Here is a 19,033-nt window from a genome sequence, read left to right on the forward strand (position 1 = left end):
GTACATATTTAATTATATTAAATATAGCCCCCTTGGAGTCGGTAAGTATGCAAATAGATTTTTCAGAAATTTGAGTAACACACTGAAGAGCAGCATCAATAGCTAGCAATTCAGTGTCAAGACTGGAGGAGGATGAACATGGTATGAAATAACTTTCTTGATATACTTTCCCACCTCTGGCTACTAGCAACAGGCATCTATAATGAACACCGATCAAAATACCCCTCATCTCTCGTGAAAAACAACAACTGAATAGACTACAGTGGACTATAGTGGACTTTATGTTGTCAGCAAACAGCTGGATACATTAAGAAGATTGATTGATCTAGACATACTTGTGCCAGTTTTGTGCAGAATGTTGAATGTGGAATACTGACACAATTATTGATCATAAATATAGGCTCAGTTCGAACATTTGCCTAACACTCGTATCATTCTTGCTATGACAGTAAGAATAAACAAAAGCGATCTTTGGAATAGCCATAAAGGCTAGGAACTAGGAACTGAAAAATTACATCAATTTCATTGTTATAAGCAGGGCGCAGATGTTGATGAAATGTCATTAATTTTCTTACAACTTTAACAAAACAAAATATGCAAGTTTTATGTTCCATTTTTGTCCGATAAACAATTTTCTTAATTTTTGGTGTGATTAAATATAATTTTCTCCATTTCCATGGAGGAATTTCGTTCACAACTGGAGTTTTAGCAATGAAATTGATGTAATTTTTCAGTTCCTAGTTTCTAGCCTTTATGGTTATTCCAAAAATCTCTTTTGTTTATTCTTACTGTCATAGCAAGAATGATACAAGTGTGAGGCAAATGTTCGAACTCAGCCTGATAAATAATTGTGTCAGTATTCCACATTCAACACTCTGCACAAAACTGGCACAAGTATGTCAAGATGAGACTCTTAATTTTAATTTTGAATAATGAATTGTTAAGTATTGGAGACGCAGGTTTTAGTTTTAACCCGTGTGTTGGATTCAGGTTGGCCCGCAGAAGCTGGCAGGGGAAGTGTGTGCGGAATTAGCAAGCAAGATGTCGCAGCAGGCACACGAGCTCTGCCTTGAAGAAGTGGTGTGTGGCGGAGCCCTCTCGAGGCCCTTGCACCACACAGAGAGGGTGCTGGATGTGGTGCTCCGGTGGGGCTATTGGAGTGACATCGACCGCAAAGATAACTGCCTTGTTCTCTGCCAGAATACAGTATTCAGAGAGGCTTCTAGTCAGGTACAGTGATGAGTGAATTAACAAGTTGGTTGGTGTGTGATGTGGGCAGTCAACTGAGTATGTGGATGAACTAGCCTCCGGAAGGTTTGTGAGTGAATGAGCTCATAGATGGTTGGTTGAGTTAGTGAGCAAGTACAGTAGAACCCCACTAATCCGAACATGCCAAAAAGAGACAGAGAGAAGAGGAAGGAAAAAAAGAGTGTCTGCATTGGAACTCAATTTAGTACCACAGCATTTCGTCACTGCACCTCCAAAATCCACTATGTGCATTTAAACAGATTTTTCTGGCGAAAAAAAAAAGCGTTGTCATTTTTAATTCCCTTGATTTTCAAAGCTACTTTCGGTATACAGTAGAACCTCTATTATCCGTGGTTATGAAGGGGGCGGACTGAACGGTTAGTCGAAAAGGTCTGATAATCCGTACTACAAAATATTTTCATGGATTAAGAGCATAAGAGTTTTGTAATTTGAAACTCCAACTATATTGCAACCACTGATGTCTTGCCTTTCTAAAACCGCTAACACGTTTTCTTTTAACATTTTGCACAGAGTGATTAAATTATGCACGAGTTTTCAATTGTGTGGAAGTTCTTGGAGTCATTTCTTTGAAAAGAGATGGTGACTATTTTACAAGTTGCGAAAAACACCCCCTCCTAAATGTGATTCTACTACCAGTAATGGTAGCATTCCTATTACATACTGTGTAACGGTAAAGACTAGTAATGACTTCTGTAGAAAAAATGCGTACTGATATAGACTAAATACTGTACTTGGTATTTTTCTGCAAAAAAAAAAAAAGATAGTCGGATAATCCACCAATCAGTTAATAGGATGGCGGATAATCGATGTTCTACTGTAATTTGAATCATGAAAAATGATAAAACTATACCGTAAGCAGCTTTGAAAATTAAGGGAATTAAAAGTGATATTGTTTTTTTCTTTCTCCAGAAAAATCTTTTTAAATGTACGGCACAGTGACATTTATAAACTCGAAATGTATAATGTAGAGTACAACTTACTTTATTACTATTGAATGAATTAGTTCTTCTTTTCTGTACTGTAATGATAATCTGTCAGCTTCTGACGAAGATCAGATAAATTTGATGAAGCAGTGGACAGTGAAGATGTTAAGGGATAGTTTAGAGAAAATTGGTGGGTTATGAAGAACAAAGTGTCAGCAACTGAATGTGATGGAACAATAAACATTTTAAACGCACACATTTTCAAGACAAGAAAAGAGGGGAATTGCAGTCTATTACATATATGTTACGCTAGGAAGAAATGGGTTAATGTTCGAATGAATATATGGGTGAATGAATTAGCATGGGAATTGGATGGGTGGGTGAGTGAGCAAGCAACTATGTGTATAAACAAACAGTTGGTTGAATGAGTGGATGAATTGGTGACTGAATTAACCATAGTGTTTGTCGATGAGTGAGTTAACAAGTACAGTTTGTGTGTGAGCAAATAACAGAGTGTGTGAATGAAGAAGTGAATGGTAGGGTAGTGGTAGTGAGTTGCTTGTGAGTGAATGGACATGAATCTGAATCTGTGACTGGAGAAGTGAGTGAGTTGGTGAGAAAGTGATTAGCACTGAGTTAGCGAGACAGTTGATGAGAAGATAGTTGGCAAGTTGCTGAGTGTGCAAAGGAGAAGTAGGTGAGTGATTGTGTGAGTGCATGATACAGTAAATACTTACATTGATGTTTTCTTATATTTTATTAATTACTTGAAGAAAGTGAACATGGGAAATATTTGCAGGCCAAATTCCCTATGGCTCTCTGTGGGGACCTCCGCTTTGCTGATCGTAAAAGTCGATCCTTCAAGACGCATCTGTTCGAGTTCAGCCAGGCCAAATTGTGCTACTATAAGGACAAGCGGGGCTCTGTGAAGCTTGGCGAGTGGAGGATAGAGGACATAGTGTGGTACTTAGGTCACGAGCCTAAGAGGAGTCCGCAGATGAGGTGAGTAATATCCCCCCCCCCCCCAGATTGGTACATAACTCTCACCTTTGCTGAGTTCATCTTAGAACTGTTTCTGTTTGTGCTGCATGAGGAACCCGTGACGTGGAGGAGGTGAGTCCTTCTGCTTCTGTTTGTCCTCTGTGTATTTGTTTCTCTGTCAATTTCTAGATGTCCTAGCCAGTTTTGTCAAACACACATAACTTGAAAGTATAGCAACTTAATTCCTTATTTCTAGAAACTGAGCCCATGTGCAACAATAAAAGTAAGCCACTGAGTTAAGCTGACGAACTTGCACGACAAAATGTATAGACCAGAACTGGCTCTCGGAATGCCTGTCAGAGAGGCGAGCAAAATGCGATCCATGACTCGACATTACAAAACCTGGATTAAGACACCATGCATCAACCATGGGAAACAATTTATTATTAGACCATGCAACAAAAGAGCTGAAATATTACTTCAATGTAATAGATTTCAGTTGAGAGCAATTACAGCTTTTCTCACAGGTCATACTCTGAAAAAGCATCTTAATATAATGGCAATGCTTCAAGGTAACTTAGACTGTAGATACTGCGGGAAGGAGACTGAAACAGCCCAACACATCATTTGCTCCTGCGATGCATTGGCTCACAGAAGATACTTTATCTTTCGGAAAGAATCTTTAGTCGACCTGGTTGGCGAGTTGGTATAGCGCTAGCCTCCTATGCCCAAGATTGTGGGTTCGATCCCGGGCCAGGTCGATGGTATTTAAGTGTGCTTAAATGCGACAGGCTCATGTCAGTAGATTTACTGGCATGTAAAAGAACTCCTGCGGGACAAAATTCCGGCACATCCGGCAACGCTGATATAACCTCTGCAGTTGCGAGTGTCGTTAAATAAAACATAACATTTAACATTTAAAGAATCTCTAGAACCAAAGATTTTGAACCTAGTTTTATATCTGGAGTGTACACCTTAATCAGGAAACAGGGCTGATGAATCGGTATTAAATTAACATTGGTAGCACAATAAGCCTAAGGCTGCAGTGCATCCGGAGAAATGATGGGCCTAATGTGGAGGAAAAAAAGGCCACTGAGTTCAGAATTGAATCGATTATTATTGAAAGGTCACATGTCCACTTTTTTGACAAACTGAGTTATGACCACCATCATATTCTTCTTAGTGTAGCGCACCGTTTGCTGAAGATAAAAGCACAAGTATGTGCACTCTACTGAGTGTTACAGTGTAAAAAAGTTTCCGTTTAGTATTGAAAGGGGACGTGTCCAAGAATGATGTACAATAGAAAATCTCATGATTCCATTCTTTGTTTGGAACAGTTACAAAATAGCGAGTAGTTGAAACATTAGGAAAAGTAGCGCCTAAAGATCACAAACTATACTTTCAAATTTCACAGTATTCAGTGATGGTTTTTGATGCTAAGTACCCGGTTAGGCCTACAGTGGTTGCATATGAATATACAGAGGTGTGAAAATTATTAGAATAATCTTAATTTTAAAGGTTTTTTAATAGTTCCTTCACAAATATTCATTGAATTGATGAATATTGGTATATAATATTACTATACCGATGTAGGATATATTTACTACTAACAATGCCGGAAAGCATTGTTGTACATTGGTATTTTTCATATTTTACAATTGTTATGGGAATTCAGAAATTATTATATTATGTTGGCGGAATTGGAAACATTAAAAATTAATTAAGAAATGCTTTAAACAAATTGTTCTTTGCGTTTACATTGTTGTGAAGGTTCAAATGAACGTATACGCCTGTTTTGTGCATATAATTTTTTATGTTTCCAATTCCGCCAACATAATATAATAATTTCTGAATTCCCATAACAATTGTAAAATAAGAAAAATACCAATGTACAACAATGCTTTCCGGCATTGTTAGTAGTAAATATATCCTACATCAGTATAGTAATATATACCAATATTCATCAATTCAATTAATATTTGTGAAGGAACTATTAAAAAACCTTTAAAATTAGGATTATTCTAATAATTTTAAAATTAAGATTATTCTAATAATTTTCACACCTCTGTACTGATGGCGTAATGAGACACACATTCAAGTTACTGCATAGAGATAATGCGATACATCCTAATGACTTGAAACTACTTGAAAGTAAATCGTAATATGGAAAAGTTCCAATAAATAAGAAGAAAGTTGTTGTTTTCTAATGCCAGGGTGTTTGACAATAAAGTCATTTGACTTCTTGCACGCCAATATTTTTCAAAGATATTATCATGGTCAGCCACTGAAGCACAGATTTTGAGGTGTTCCGAATCCATTTCTTGGTTTGAGTTGCACAATGGGCAGTTAGGGGACTGATATATTCCAATTCTATGCAGGTTTTGGCCAAACAATCATGGCCTGTTGCCAATCTAAATGCAACTACAGACGATTTTCGTGGTAAATCGGGAATTAAATGTGGATTATGATGCAAAGAGTTCCATTTTTTTCCCTTGAGATTGTGTTATCAAATTTTGTGTGTTGAAGTCTAAGTATGTAGATTTAATAAATCTTTTCACAGAGTAATACGTAGGTTTAGTAACAAGTCTGTAAGTAGCAGTGCTGCCCTTCTTTGCTAAAGCATCTGCATTCTCGTTTCCCAGGATTCCACAATGGGATGGTATCCATTGGAATACAATTCTTTTATTGAGTGATTAATTGAGAGAGCATTTTAGTTAATAAGAAGAAAGTTGAAAATGTCATCAAAAGTATGCAGTACTTCCTGAATATTTTCAATTTTATGAAGAAATTCCCAGTGGCCAATAGAAGAAAAAAACAATGAAGGCGACTGAAAACTACAGAGGAAGTGTTTAATGAAGTAACTTAAAAGCTTTTATGCTTTTAAATTGCTTTATTTCAGAAATAAGAGATATTACCTTAGCAAAATAATGTTCTTAACAGTTAAATTCTTAAGTATTTGTTAGTCAGTAATAGTTAAAATACATGCAAGGACATGAAAAATAATTTCATTATGCTTTACTTTACGGTTTATTATTAAAAGGGCACAAGTCCATAATTTTTTTACAATTAAGTTTTAGTGATGTTACCATTAATTTATGCATGTAAATGTAACTTAGTCATCGAATAAAAAATATCTGATTACACTACAAAGTACCATTAGCAAAATAAACAGTTTTTTTGTTTCTCCTGTAAAATTGACAGAAGTGGACATGTGACCTTTCAAACATAATCGGTTCAATTAGGCTTTTTGGTATTCCACCATGTTCTGGAACTGACATTTCCAACTTTTTGGGACTACTTGCAGGTTCCATCATCAGGGCAGATAGGTATGATCCACGGGTTTGCACCTCCGGATTAGCCTGATGCAACAAGCCCAACAGAGTAGGGACTCCTCTGGTCTTACCTGTCTCTCCTGGTGATGGAACGAAACGTTGGACAGCATTTTATTCCTGTTTTCCCTTTTACTTGCTTTATACTACTGAAATTTATGGACATAGTTGCTGCTATTGAAGGCTGATGAAACTCATAGGGACATAATATTCTTGCTTCGTGTTTCAGGTGGGCAGTCACTTTCATAGACAAACACAAGCATCCAGAAAGGTAAGCAGATTCGGATTTGTGGTGCTTAGGGAGATAGTTATAATTGCTTGAGATATCTGAGAGCTTGTGACAGTGTTATGTAACTCATAATGCTATTCACACACACTAATTGCTCATCATTCGAAATGTTTAATCTATTCAGTCATGACAAAGGTGGAAAGGAGACGAAATAGAGTCCTTTTGAGAGGTAATCTGGGAGGGAAGTTACACATGGAAGTCTAATTAATTGTTGTCATTTGTGAATGGTTTTTGAGATATTGACACACAAATACTGGCAAAAGCAAAAAGATTGGTGAATGTTGCTTCGTAGAATCTAATATTCCCACATTATTTGTCTATTGAGAAAATAAAAATGAAAGAAAGCAACTGGTAATATGGTTTCGTGGCATCGTACCAGACAACTAATCTGGACTTTCCACTAAATCCTGCCTTTGTTAATCTGGGATTTCCAATCCCCAACTCTCGCTTGTTACAAACTGGAGTCAAAATACTGAAAGAAAGGAAGGCAAACTGCAATTTGGTATACTTTTGTGTCGAATTGTGAAGTGTTGCTATAGCTCCTTTTAGAACTACAAGAAGAGCTCTTGTGTTAAAATGGATTGAGGGAAAGGAATTTCTGAAGATGGACAGTGATGTAGTTTATTATGATTGTTGTAATAAAGATGTAAGAACATTTAAGGATGCTAGATATTGTCGTGATTAAGGCGTAATGCTGCAAAATCAAAAGGTCGCAGGTTCGATTCCCGATGGTCATGTGGAAATGCAAAATACTTACAATTTGACCTCACTTTGTCTCAAATTTCTGTGCTTTAGTATGCACCTGTCACTTCTTGTAATGTAGAAATATGATGTTTTGTGTTCAAGAATGTTCTTCAGACAAACACATGAGCTTAAGTGAAGAAAATCTGAGAAATTAGTTGTAATACATTGTTTAAAAATAAAATATAAATGTAACATAATGTAGAACTCAATTGATAGTGCAAATTTTTTATGTTTTTCCGCTTAATTATGCATGTTTTGTCATATGATAGTGCGTGAGTGCAGGCATGTTTTAAGATTTGATAGTGCATGGAAATGCGGGCTCTACTTATCAGTATTAAATGAACTTGCCTAGTTTACTGCGCAAATATTATGGCCGACCAAGCTATCTAAACACAACAGTACAGTACTATGTTTGTTACTGTAGATACCTACCCTTTATTGGCTTAGAAAACCACTGCTCTCTTTCAAAATGTACTACTTTTATATTCACTTTTTGGCTGTCTTCTCTGCTATTTTTTTTTTTTTCCCTAAATTCCAGTGGGACAGATGGCCTTCAGGCTTGGATCTCACATATTATTATGTTAGCTTCGAGAACTCCTACAAGGACGTGAACTCATGCACCATTTAGCTTATTTCCCCTCCCCTCTCTCCTCATTGATTTCTGAAGGATGAGGACAACTATAGTAGCGTTTTTAAAATTCATCTTCTTCTCCGTCTTCAATTCAAGGGATAGGCATATGCCTGTTCCGGCTTAATAGTGTATCCGTCCAATGCTTCCTAGGTCTTCCCGGATGTCTTCTCCCTCTAGGTCTATAATTCATCATTCTTCTTGGGATTCTTTCTGGTGTCATTCTATTGACATGTTCTGCCCACTGATCTCTGTAATTCTTAATTTTTTCTTCTAGGGAAAAGATCATCAATTCTTCTCTTATTTTATCATTTCTGATTTTATCCGATGTAGTACACTCCTTGACTGACCTTAGAAACTTAATTTCAGCGGCCTGTAATTTTTTACTGTCAGCCGCAGTCATCGTCCAGGTTTCTGATCCAAATAGCAAAGATGGTACTGCCATTACTTTATAAAATTTAATTTGTGTTTCTTTTCTTGCTTTATTTTTCAAATTTCTGTTTATTGTACCACACAGCTGCTGAAATATGGGGAGTTTATATTTGCAGTCACTTTCATGTTTATACGTGAGCTGAGTACGTAGGTGTTTAAGACTTGTTACTTGTTCTAGAGGAGTGTCATTTAAAACAAGTTTTGTCCTTACGCTGTATTTCCTTTGAAAAGCATTGTTTTGGTTTTATTTAAAATTCATAAAAGATTAAATTGTGTACGAATATTGTAGTAATGTTGGTCTTTGCTTTTGAAACAGGACGAAGGAGACTCCGTTCTTTGGGTGTACTATTGCTGGGACATCAAAGGAGGAACAGGTCAAATGGATTGGAGCAATGCTGGCCGCAGAGTACCCCAACAATTTGCTGCCCTCACCCGTGTTGCTGCAATGATGTATGGAAGTATTAAACACTGTGTGAGTGTTAGCCCTGTGCTTATATTTATTCATCATAGGTTATTCAAAATGTAGTTCTTTTTCCTGCTGTTGGAAGTTGGAACACAAGAATTTACATTACCGTACCTGATTGTATTACATAAATAGTGCAATAATGCTAATGAGTGTGAGATAATTTGTAGAAACAAAAGCCGCCCTAAATAAGGGTTCGATAGATCGGCCTACTAATCAATTCATAAAGAATACACTTGGAAAGAAAAAGAAAAAACATTAAGATAAGAAAACGTAGGAAATCATTTACAATAAAAATTTTGTTGGGTACAAATGATTACTAATTATAGCTAAGGATGATTTTAACACGTGAGATCCTATGGCATCAATCGTTAGGTTACTGAGGCGTATTTGAATGATGTTAATTGTTCTGCAGATAGAGATAAATCTTTTGGTGTGATGGAGGATTTTCCTCCGGGAATGTGTGAAATATCGCACAGTTGTTGGCATCCGGGATTTTTTAAAATTATGTTAGTCACTTTTTTCCTTCACTTTTTGCCCTATACTGCCAGGAACAGAGCTCAGATTATATTTCGTTTCTTAAAAAGCAGCTAGTGACACATGTAGGGGAGTGCCAACAATTTCCAATGACCTGTTTGCTTTTGGTAAACCGAAAATGGGCAGATATAATTACAATATTCCTTTCCAACTCGTTGTCAGTGCTGTCTCAATAGGTGGAGCATATTTGAGTCCAATTAATTAACCATCTCTTTAACTGCTTGTAGATACTGAACATGATATAAAGCTGCATCAAGCCGCATTCCCCATCACTGGTGCAGCTGGAAGTGTAATATTATATGCTATTGATCTAAACAATTAAACTCTTCTATTGACATTATTTAACAAAAATTTCCTTTATGGAGGCATGCAAGTGAGCGACCTAGCACGTGATGTTTGAGTGTTCGTATTTCATTACGATGGTTCACACATTCTGTCTGCCAAGCAGCTCCCTGCTTTTTGTGATCAAAAGGAAATAATCTTGTAAATACACTGTGTCCCAAAAGTAATGGTGGGTTTCAGAGGATTATATTTTTTTGAATGAACATAGGTGGAAATGTAATATTGGTGCCAGATGGAAATAAAACGACCTAAGTTTCTGTCTGTAATTTTGAAGCACTGAAAGAAACAAAGATGGTAACAATCGAACAAATGCAATAATTTTCATTGTTACAATTAATTATACAAACACCTGAATAGAATTGGAATATATCAATCCCCTAACTGCCCATTGTGCAACTCAAACCAAGAAATGGATTCGGAACACACAAAATCTGTGCTTCAGTGGCTGACCATGATAATATCTTTGAAAAATATTGGAGTGCAAGAGGTCAAATGACTTTATTGTCAAATGCCTGGCATTAGAAAACAACAACAACAATTAATTATACAAGATGGATGTTCAAAGAAAAGTGCAGTGTGTTTTGTAGCTGGCAAAATTTGAATCTGTGACTCATTAAGTACAGCCACAGCAAACTCAGATCTTTTGTGATTATCATCTGGATGAAGTCATTCATTTCATTCATTCATTTATTATCTTCCATAGATCTTACATAAGCAATGAAGCTTTAAGATGTGGAACAAGTCAAAATTTTACAATATTACAAATACAATTTTTACAATATTTTACAATTTTTACAGATTTACAGTGTAGTAATTTTCTACAATGATGAGGTGAGGTCCGAGGATTCGCCAAACGATTACCTGGCATTTGCCTTTTGGTTGGGGAAAACCTCGGAAAAACCCAACCAGGTAATCAAATCAAAGGGGGAAATGAAGTGATGCTGAGGACTTGCCATAGACCAGCGTTGTCAGACACAGCCTAAACGGAGCGGAGCGCTCCACTATAACTCGTTGCGTGCTCCGGTGCTTCCACAGACATAAGCAAGTTCACTCTCCGACTAGACATCTCTAGCATCACAACTGGTTTTGGAGCTTACAACTCTGACACTACTGCCATAGACCATCCGGCTTCAGTCCCATGTAACAATTGAAGTTTATAAGGAGTCAAATGAAGACGTTTCTTCAAAGCTCTATGAACTGCTGTTTTCGGAAGTCCTAATTGTCGGGCACATGTACGAACTGATTTCTTTGGACTCTGAACAAATGCTCTTCAGATGGCGTCTACTGTTTCATCATTTGTCGATGGTCTTTCAGTATGCTTTTTCACCAATAGGCTTCCAGTCTCTTTTAACTGTCTATCCCAACAACGAATGTTATTCCCTTGTGGTGTTTTTTCGTTAAATACGTGACGAAATTCACGTCTTACATGAGTCACAGATTCAAATTTTGCCAGGCACAAAACACATTGCACTTTTGTTTGGACACATGTCTTGTATACAGTAGGGTGCAAACTAATCCGAACAACGTAATTACTTATGCAAAAACACTCAAACGGGATAAAAAAAAGGATCTAAGACATACCTCAGTAATCTATGTGGCCTCCCTTGTTCCTAATAACAGCTCTGAGACGATTTGGCATGGATTCCACTAATTTCCCACAAATATTCTTCATTTCTTCATCGCGAAACCATACACCAATGAGGGCAGAAATCATCTTCTCCTTTGTAGAACAATCCATTTTTTGCATTCTTCTTTTGCAAATTGACCACAAGTTCTCAATGGGGTTGATGTCGGGTGAGTTGCCTGGCCAGGGGAGTACCTGAATATTCTTCTTGTTGAAGAATTCTGTAGTTTTTCGAGACGTATGGCATGGTGCCAGGTCTTGTTGGAACACACCTCTGCCATCCGGAAATGATTTTTGCAGCTGGGGTATGATTCTGGTTTCCAATAAGTGAATATATTTGTCAGAATTCATCATTCCCTTGATAGGTATTAATGCTCCAGGCCCTTCATGTGTAAAACAACCCCAAAACATTACTTTAGGGGGGTATTTGGGTGCTTGTTGGAGATGAGCTGCTGTTACGTTTTCGGATCCTTTCCGTACGTAAGAAACACGGTGGCCGTGGACCTCGAAATGAGACTCATCGGAAAAAAGTACATTCTTCCAGTCATTCACTGTCCAGTGTTGATGTAATTTTGCCCACATTAAGCGTTTTTTTGCACATAACAGGGGTTAGCAGTTGCTTCTTAATAGGCTTACGAGCCCTTCGTCCAGCTTCCAAAAGCCTACGCCGCACTGTTGTGACGTGAATATTCGCCCCAGTGGTAGCCATTAACTTGCGGGTTAAGTCGACAGCAGTTAGTCTAGGATTTAATTTACTTTTCCTGACAATTAAACGATCATTTGCAGGTGAAGTCTTCCTTTTCCGGCCACAGTTTCCTTTTTTCTGGGGTGTGATGGATCCAGTCTCCCTGTATCGTTTTATGATCGAATTAACAGTAGCCAAACCGATGTGACATTCTGCAGCAATTTGCCTCTGTGTCATAGAAGAATGCTGTGCTAATTTTATAATTTTAGACCGTTTTCGTGGAGTTGTATCCATTTGTGAAGACGACAGAATGTACACAGGATTGCAGTATTAAGTCTTCAACACAACTGAAATGCTTATAAGTACAAAACGACAGGCAAAATGTCACATATTATAAAAAAAACTAATAACGACAGACCTTAAACAATGGAATTACACGTACTACAGATGTCAATTAAAGCGGTATGAGCAGCTGTGAGGCCAACAATGACAGAAAATGTAAAAAATATGTCGTGTTCGGATTAATTTGCACGCTACTGTAATTAATTGTAACAATGAAAAATTATTGCATTTGTTCGATTGTTACTGTCTTTTGTTTCCTTCAGTGCCTCAAACTTATAGATGAAAAACTTCGAGAGTTTTATTTTCTTCTGACACCAATATTGCATTTCTGCCTCTATTCTTAAAAAAAATATAATCCTCTGAAACCTCACTATGACTTCTGGGACGCAGTGTACTGTATTATAAATATACAATATAGTTATTATGATCATTGTGAACTTCATTTTAGACCATGTGATCTGTAACGATAATCTAAGAAAGATGGCCTTGATCTCTCCATCAATGTCTTGGTCTTCCTTGATCTGTGTGTCCTCCTGGTCTACTATATACTGAGACTAATCTTGGAATTTTCTCTCTTTCCATTCTTTGTACATGGTTCTTCCACTATTGCTGATATTGTTGAATTTCTTCGGTTATACAAGGAACTTGTAATGTTTTTCGGATATCTGCGTTTCTTTTATGGTCCAACCTCGTTATACCCAATAACGATCTCAGAAAATGCATCTGAGCTGCTTCAAGTTTCTATGAATTTGGTTTTTTAATATCCAAATTTCGCTTCCATAACTGAGTGCTACTTTTGAGGTTATGTTGTATAGTCTTAACTTTGTATCCACTGTCATCTGTTTGCCAAAATGTCTTCTAATAATTTCATTCATTTCATTATATGTTTGTAATTTGACCAGTATAGGTATTAAAGTATTGAAAATATGATCCATTTATAAAAATGAAAAACGAAAATATCCACTTATATGCAACATAAAACTTTGCTTAATAAAATAAAAAATTGATAATTCATATAGATGTGTAAGCATATATTTATACCCTTTAGGAAAATTTATATAAATGCATGAATTCCGAGTCCTGTTAATAATGTTTTAATTCAATTCAATTCAATTTATTTAGCCATTAGACATACAGTTTTAGGCTTCGTCAGAATACATTGGAAAACATAGAAATACATTTTAAAAAACACTAATAAAAGAAACAGTAAAATTTAAATAATACAATGAAAACATGAAATAATTTGAAACTTTTAAATTAAAGAAAACTAACTAAATTGCAGTTAAACTTATTTATTAAAATACAATTTCATACAAATTTGTGTTGAAAAACTCAGCAACAGAATAAAAAGGATTATTTAATAACCAATTGTAAAATCTAGTTTTGAAGCTATTGATTGGTAATTTATAATATTGACTGGGGCACTTATATAATTTCATCCACTTAATTGAAAAGTTTGTATTGCTCTTGTGTAATGTACAATATGGAATATTAATTTGTTCACTATTTCTAATTTCATGATCATGTATATTGGCCACTAATGAGTAATTGTCGATATTTTGTCGAGTGTAAAGTACTGGAACATATATATACAAATTTATGATTGTTAAAATCTGTGATTGTCTGAAAAGTGGCCGACAATGTTCCAGATAGTTTGATTTACATAAAATTTACTTACCTCACAAGTACCATAAATAACTATTATTGTACTTATTTATCCTAATTTCATTACCCTAATCCCTCTACAGACATTACACACAATCGTAACAATTTGCTCAAATTCCCCGTCACTTTTTATCCTTGGTTTATTGTTGATTTTCTAAATTAAAGCACAGTCTAATATATACAGTCGCGAAGCTGAGGATGATTTTTTGCATTGCTCACGATAGTTGCTAGCCGCTTGGAGTGCTGTGAGTACTAGGAACAATAGACTGTGCCATTGCCATCGTGATCTGATACAGGCCGTAAGGCAGACCATGTGACTCGCTTAACCCGATCACAAAGGGCGGCTTTTCAACCATATAAATTAGTTGGAATGCATAAAGAGTAACAAATATTTCTTTCAAATGTAGTGTAATTGCATTAATAAAATTTAAAACAATGATTATGAGACATTTCAGACATACTTCGCTTGAGAGTTAAGGTGTACTATTATTTTTGGTGTGAAAATTACGTTGTTCGTATGTGTAATACCTGCCTTTATTTCGATTAAATATTGTGAAATTCTTGTACATTAATTTATGCACGATTCAATAATTTTCATTTGCACCAAACGGATGTTTAGATATGCTGAAATTTTAGGTTATGTTTACTGTACCAGTTGCCCCTTTCTGTCTAATTTTAGTGGTCTACAATGCCCTGCCATTACATATGTACCGGTATATTATGTCGTATGAAAATTATAGGTTATGTTTACTATATTTAACTTATATTCCTATATTCGCAAGTATACATTATAATTAAACATACTGTCATGTATGATACCCCTTACATTCAATTTGTCTGTATTTTAATACTACAATTGAGACTGAATTACTGTATTTATCTACAACCTAAGAGACGAAGTAACACAATCATATGTACACTAATTTCATAGGAGTGGTATAGTAAATTTTCTGTCTACAATTAAGGAAGGTAAATGTGCTAAATTAAAATCACCATGTAAATTCTTTTTTATTAAACCTCAAAATAGCTTCAATTCTTAACTTAAAATGTTGATGCGAACCGATTATGTTAACATGTAAAATTCTCTTCACATTAAAATAGCACAGTTTTATAATTATTTCTGCAACATATTATGCAGCAAGAAGTACACGAAACTTATGGACACATTACACTAAATAAAACTTAGCAATGATACGTAATAAAGTTATAATATAATACAGTATTTCATTAAGCTCCATACACTGAAATAGAAAACTCGAACATACATTAAGGCGGTCCAGATCGAAAAGGCATTGACTGTGCCATATTTCGCATTGTTGTGAAAAGTTGTGTAAACTGTGAAATGTTTATCGGTTGTAATAATTGTAAATGGCTAAAATACAATAATTTGAATAATAATATGAGGCAAGGAGACGTTTGTTGCACTATAAATTCTAAGAAAAAGAGGTCAGAGTTATCCTTCCGAAAGATCCAGGAAGGTAAGTTTATAAAATATAATATATGCTTTATGAAAATAATATGTGAACCTTATGTATTTCGTATTTCAATAGTGGAAGGAAGGTGTTAATTTTTTTCAAAAGAACACGATATCGAAAGTACAATACATTTTATCGTCTGCTGGGGAAAGAGTCTGTGATGAGGCGATAGTAGCGATCCTGGTGGCTAGCAACTATCTATGGATGCATATTTCAACTGTCTATGTTTGCATATTTAGTAAATATTGAGCTTCGTGACTGTATATATTAGACTGTGATTAAAGCATATGTCTTCTTATTGCAGGCTTACTGTTGCACGCTGCTGCTATCTGGTGGTCTGAACCTCCATCATGTTACAAATCAATCCAGTTCACATCTGCACAAATGCAGCGCTTCTGGGTTTTATTGGCAGCACTGGAATATAGGGTGGGCATTATGATTCGCAGTAGTTTTAATGAATTCAATGTTACAAACGTGCTTTAATATTTTAAAAGACATAACGCTGGTACTTCTGTAGTACTCAATGTCATATTACATATTTTGTGTATTACAGGCAAGTTGCAGTTGTACTGTACAGTTGAGAAGTGGGAAATCTCTGCAAGTTGTCTCTCGTAATTCCTCTGCCATTTCGTCTGCTGTATTGTTGAAATAAATTAATCAGTTTGCAGAGATTTGTCACAGAATTTTAAAATGAACTATTTATGTACAAGTGAAACGTAATGTTTACATACAACTGTGATTCATCTTTAGGTATAAAGTGCAGAATATTGCATTTAGTGAAGTACATAATTAAAGGTATTTTATAATCAATGTTGCAAAAGACTTAAGATAAAGGTATACTTAATAGCAGCCATATACCAGTAGCTTGCTCGTCATGTGCTTTTCTTTCTCTTTCTTTGTGTGAAAGGTCGAGAAAACATCTTTGAGAGGAACAAGAGAGGTCGTCATTTGTATTTCTCTTGACTTTGAAGCTATAGTGACCGTATTCTGAGGTTACCAGACATAAAGTCCAGGATTGTATGTCCATATGTCAAAATGTCCATGGAATAATGTCCACGTTGAAAATGTCCATGTTAAATCATCCAGAGTCAAAATGTCCATAGTTCTATAATGTCCATTTCACTCTGATGTCCAGAGTCATAATTTCCATAGCTCTATGATGTACACTATATCCATTGTTCATGGTAGTTATAGTAATCTGTGTAAAAATTTTCAAATGCAGAACTAATCAGAACTGAATTTTTTAAAGACGGAACGAAATCCTCAGTTAGTGCCATCACAGAAGGGTAAGCCACTTCTTTCTTTTCGTGGATACCTGTACCAACATCATGACTTTAATAGAGATAGGACAAAAATATATTGGCGATACAGGAACATGAACCTCCCAAGCCTGAAAGGCATGCAGCTCACAAACAACGAGGTAGAAGACTTTCACAATCTTCTTCAGCGCGTGATGGCTGTACGTCCATCCACTTGGCGATTTATACAGTGCCTAAAGTGCGAAGAAAATGGAATTTGGACACAAATATTGCAACAAGATTGAGGCATACACAAATTAAAGAGCCGGGAATGAAATGTATTTGACGAATCAAAGACAAATTCTCCAGATTGTGAGAAATTATAACAGGTACAAAGAAAAAGGAGAAATTCTCTTAAATCTTAAAAGTATTAGGTACCATCTTAAAAGTGGGGCTCTGGTTCCCGATGATTAATAACTTATTTGTACGAGTTATGGAATAAAATTTATTGTGTTCTATTCAAGCAGAATTTTCCTTTGAACTTGGACATTATGGACGTTTGACTATGGACATTTTGACCTAACGGACGTTTTATCATATAGCCTTTCTGTCATATGGACATTTAGTACATGGACATTTTGACCTTATGGACGTTCTGTAGTATGGACTATATATGGTGGAAGCTATTCTGAAGGTATCTTATACAATGAAATGAGGAAAAAATACTACTACTGTTACTTATTTTTCTGCCAGTTTAAACGTGAATTGAATTCCCATTTTAAGTTCAATGAAACTGTTGTTCTCTTCTAGTTGTAGGGCATCCAACATCCCTTCTCCTACTATGTTGACAAAAGTAAATTTGACACTGCAAACTTGTAAGAAGTATTCTCAATATGCATAGATGAAGTTTCAGTTCCTATAGGCCTCTTAGTGATTGACCTTTTAATTGTTTTCCTGCCGGGCTTTTTCAGCCAGGCAATGCAGTCAGACTTCATTACTGTTCACGTATGTGAAAGTACAGGAATGGTTGAGACATTCACCAATATGCTGTTATTAATGAGGAGAAATGTCGTTATAATAATATTTATACATCTTCTGTTAAGTTTTAAATGATTATTCTTATTTCTGATTTGTAATACCGATGTTTTTATTATGCAATGAATTTAGAATCTTTATTTACTGTGGAAAAAAAAAAATCATGTGGACAGACTTGGGTTGTTGATGGCATCAGAACAAGCATGTTGTTAATTAGTTATGGGTCGGAAATGCTTCCTCGCGACGTTTCGTGCTGTAAAATTGTATCATTGTTTTGGCCTGTCACCGGATGTGACAGTGTGAGGTTTCAATATATTATTTGATACATCAGTGAAATAGGGACAAAATAAATTTTGTTGCTCGTATTTCAGAAACAGCAAGTCATCAGAGGTTATGTTGCTTTTTACTGTGTAAGTTAAACCATGTGGTATAGTTAGTATTTTGTATGAAAGTTGTTCGTTCTTTTAACATCTTCAATGTACTATAAATTATATAAATAATTTACCGTGTCCCAAAATGATTACCCTGAGTTCAATTGTTTATAACTTTATAATGAATATAGGTACAGATTTTGAACGGAAATAAAAATAAGTTTTCAGTCTTTATGTTTGAAAGAGTAATTGTAGGCTAAATAAATACATGTATGTTTTCAATATTTACTTTATGCACTCAATGTGGGCACATTTAATGACATGCAAAATGTCCAATTGCTACTCTGTCTCATACATACAATTTGCAACATTGGGAAGTAACATTTTCAATTTCTTTAATTCAAAGTGTGCATATCTGGTACAGGTGTCGCATACACCCTATTCTTGACATATCTATAAGCAGACCTAAGGGAAAAAATACAAGGTGGGAAATTTCTAGATTTTAAGATGCAGAAAAAGAATGAAAGTTACTATTATATCAATTTGAGTAGAAATGACAAGTACATGAATAACCATTAGGTATGCAACAAAAAAAAAATTATTTGCCTCTGACCAATATCGAAAGCCTTGTCTATTCAGAAATCCACTGAGATGGAAGTGT

General features: G+C 35.6%; 1 protein-coding gene across 1 annotated transcript in view; it reads left to right on the forward strand.

The window, feature by feature from the left end:
* RhoGAP15B (RhoGAP_ARAP and RA_ARAPs domain-containing protein RhoGAP15B) overlaps window positions 1–16,588 on the forward strand; it is a 56,277-nt gene extending 39,689 nt beyond the window's left edge. Inside the window, exons 8-12 of the mRNA XM_069836337.1 lie at window positions 991–1,230; window positions 2,992–3,194; window positions 6,732–6,773; window positions 8,912–9,067; window positions 16,033–16,588. Coding sequence (XP_069692438.1) covers window positions 991–1,230; window positions 2,992–3,194; window positions 6,732–6,773; window positions 8,912–9,044 — 618 coding nt within the window. The 3' untranslated portion in view covers window positions 9,045–9,067; window positions 16,033–16,588. The remainder of the gene's footprint in view (window positions 1–990; window positions 1,231–2,991; window positions 3,195–6,731; window positions 6,774–8,911; window positions 9,068–16,032) is intronic.
* Window positions 16,589–19,033: the final 2,445 nt, after the last annotated feature.

This window comes from Periplaneta americana, chromosome 9 (genome assembly GCF_040183065.1).
Source record: "Periplaneta americana isolate PAMFEO1 chromosome 9, P.americana_PAMFEO1_priV1, whole genome shotgun sequence".
Classification (NCBI taxonomy): domain Eukaryota; kingdom Metazoa; phylum Arthropoda; class Insecta; order Blattodea; family Blattidae; genus Periplaneta; species Periplaneta americana.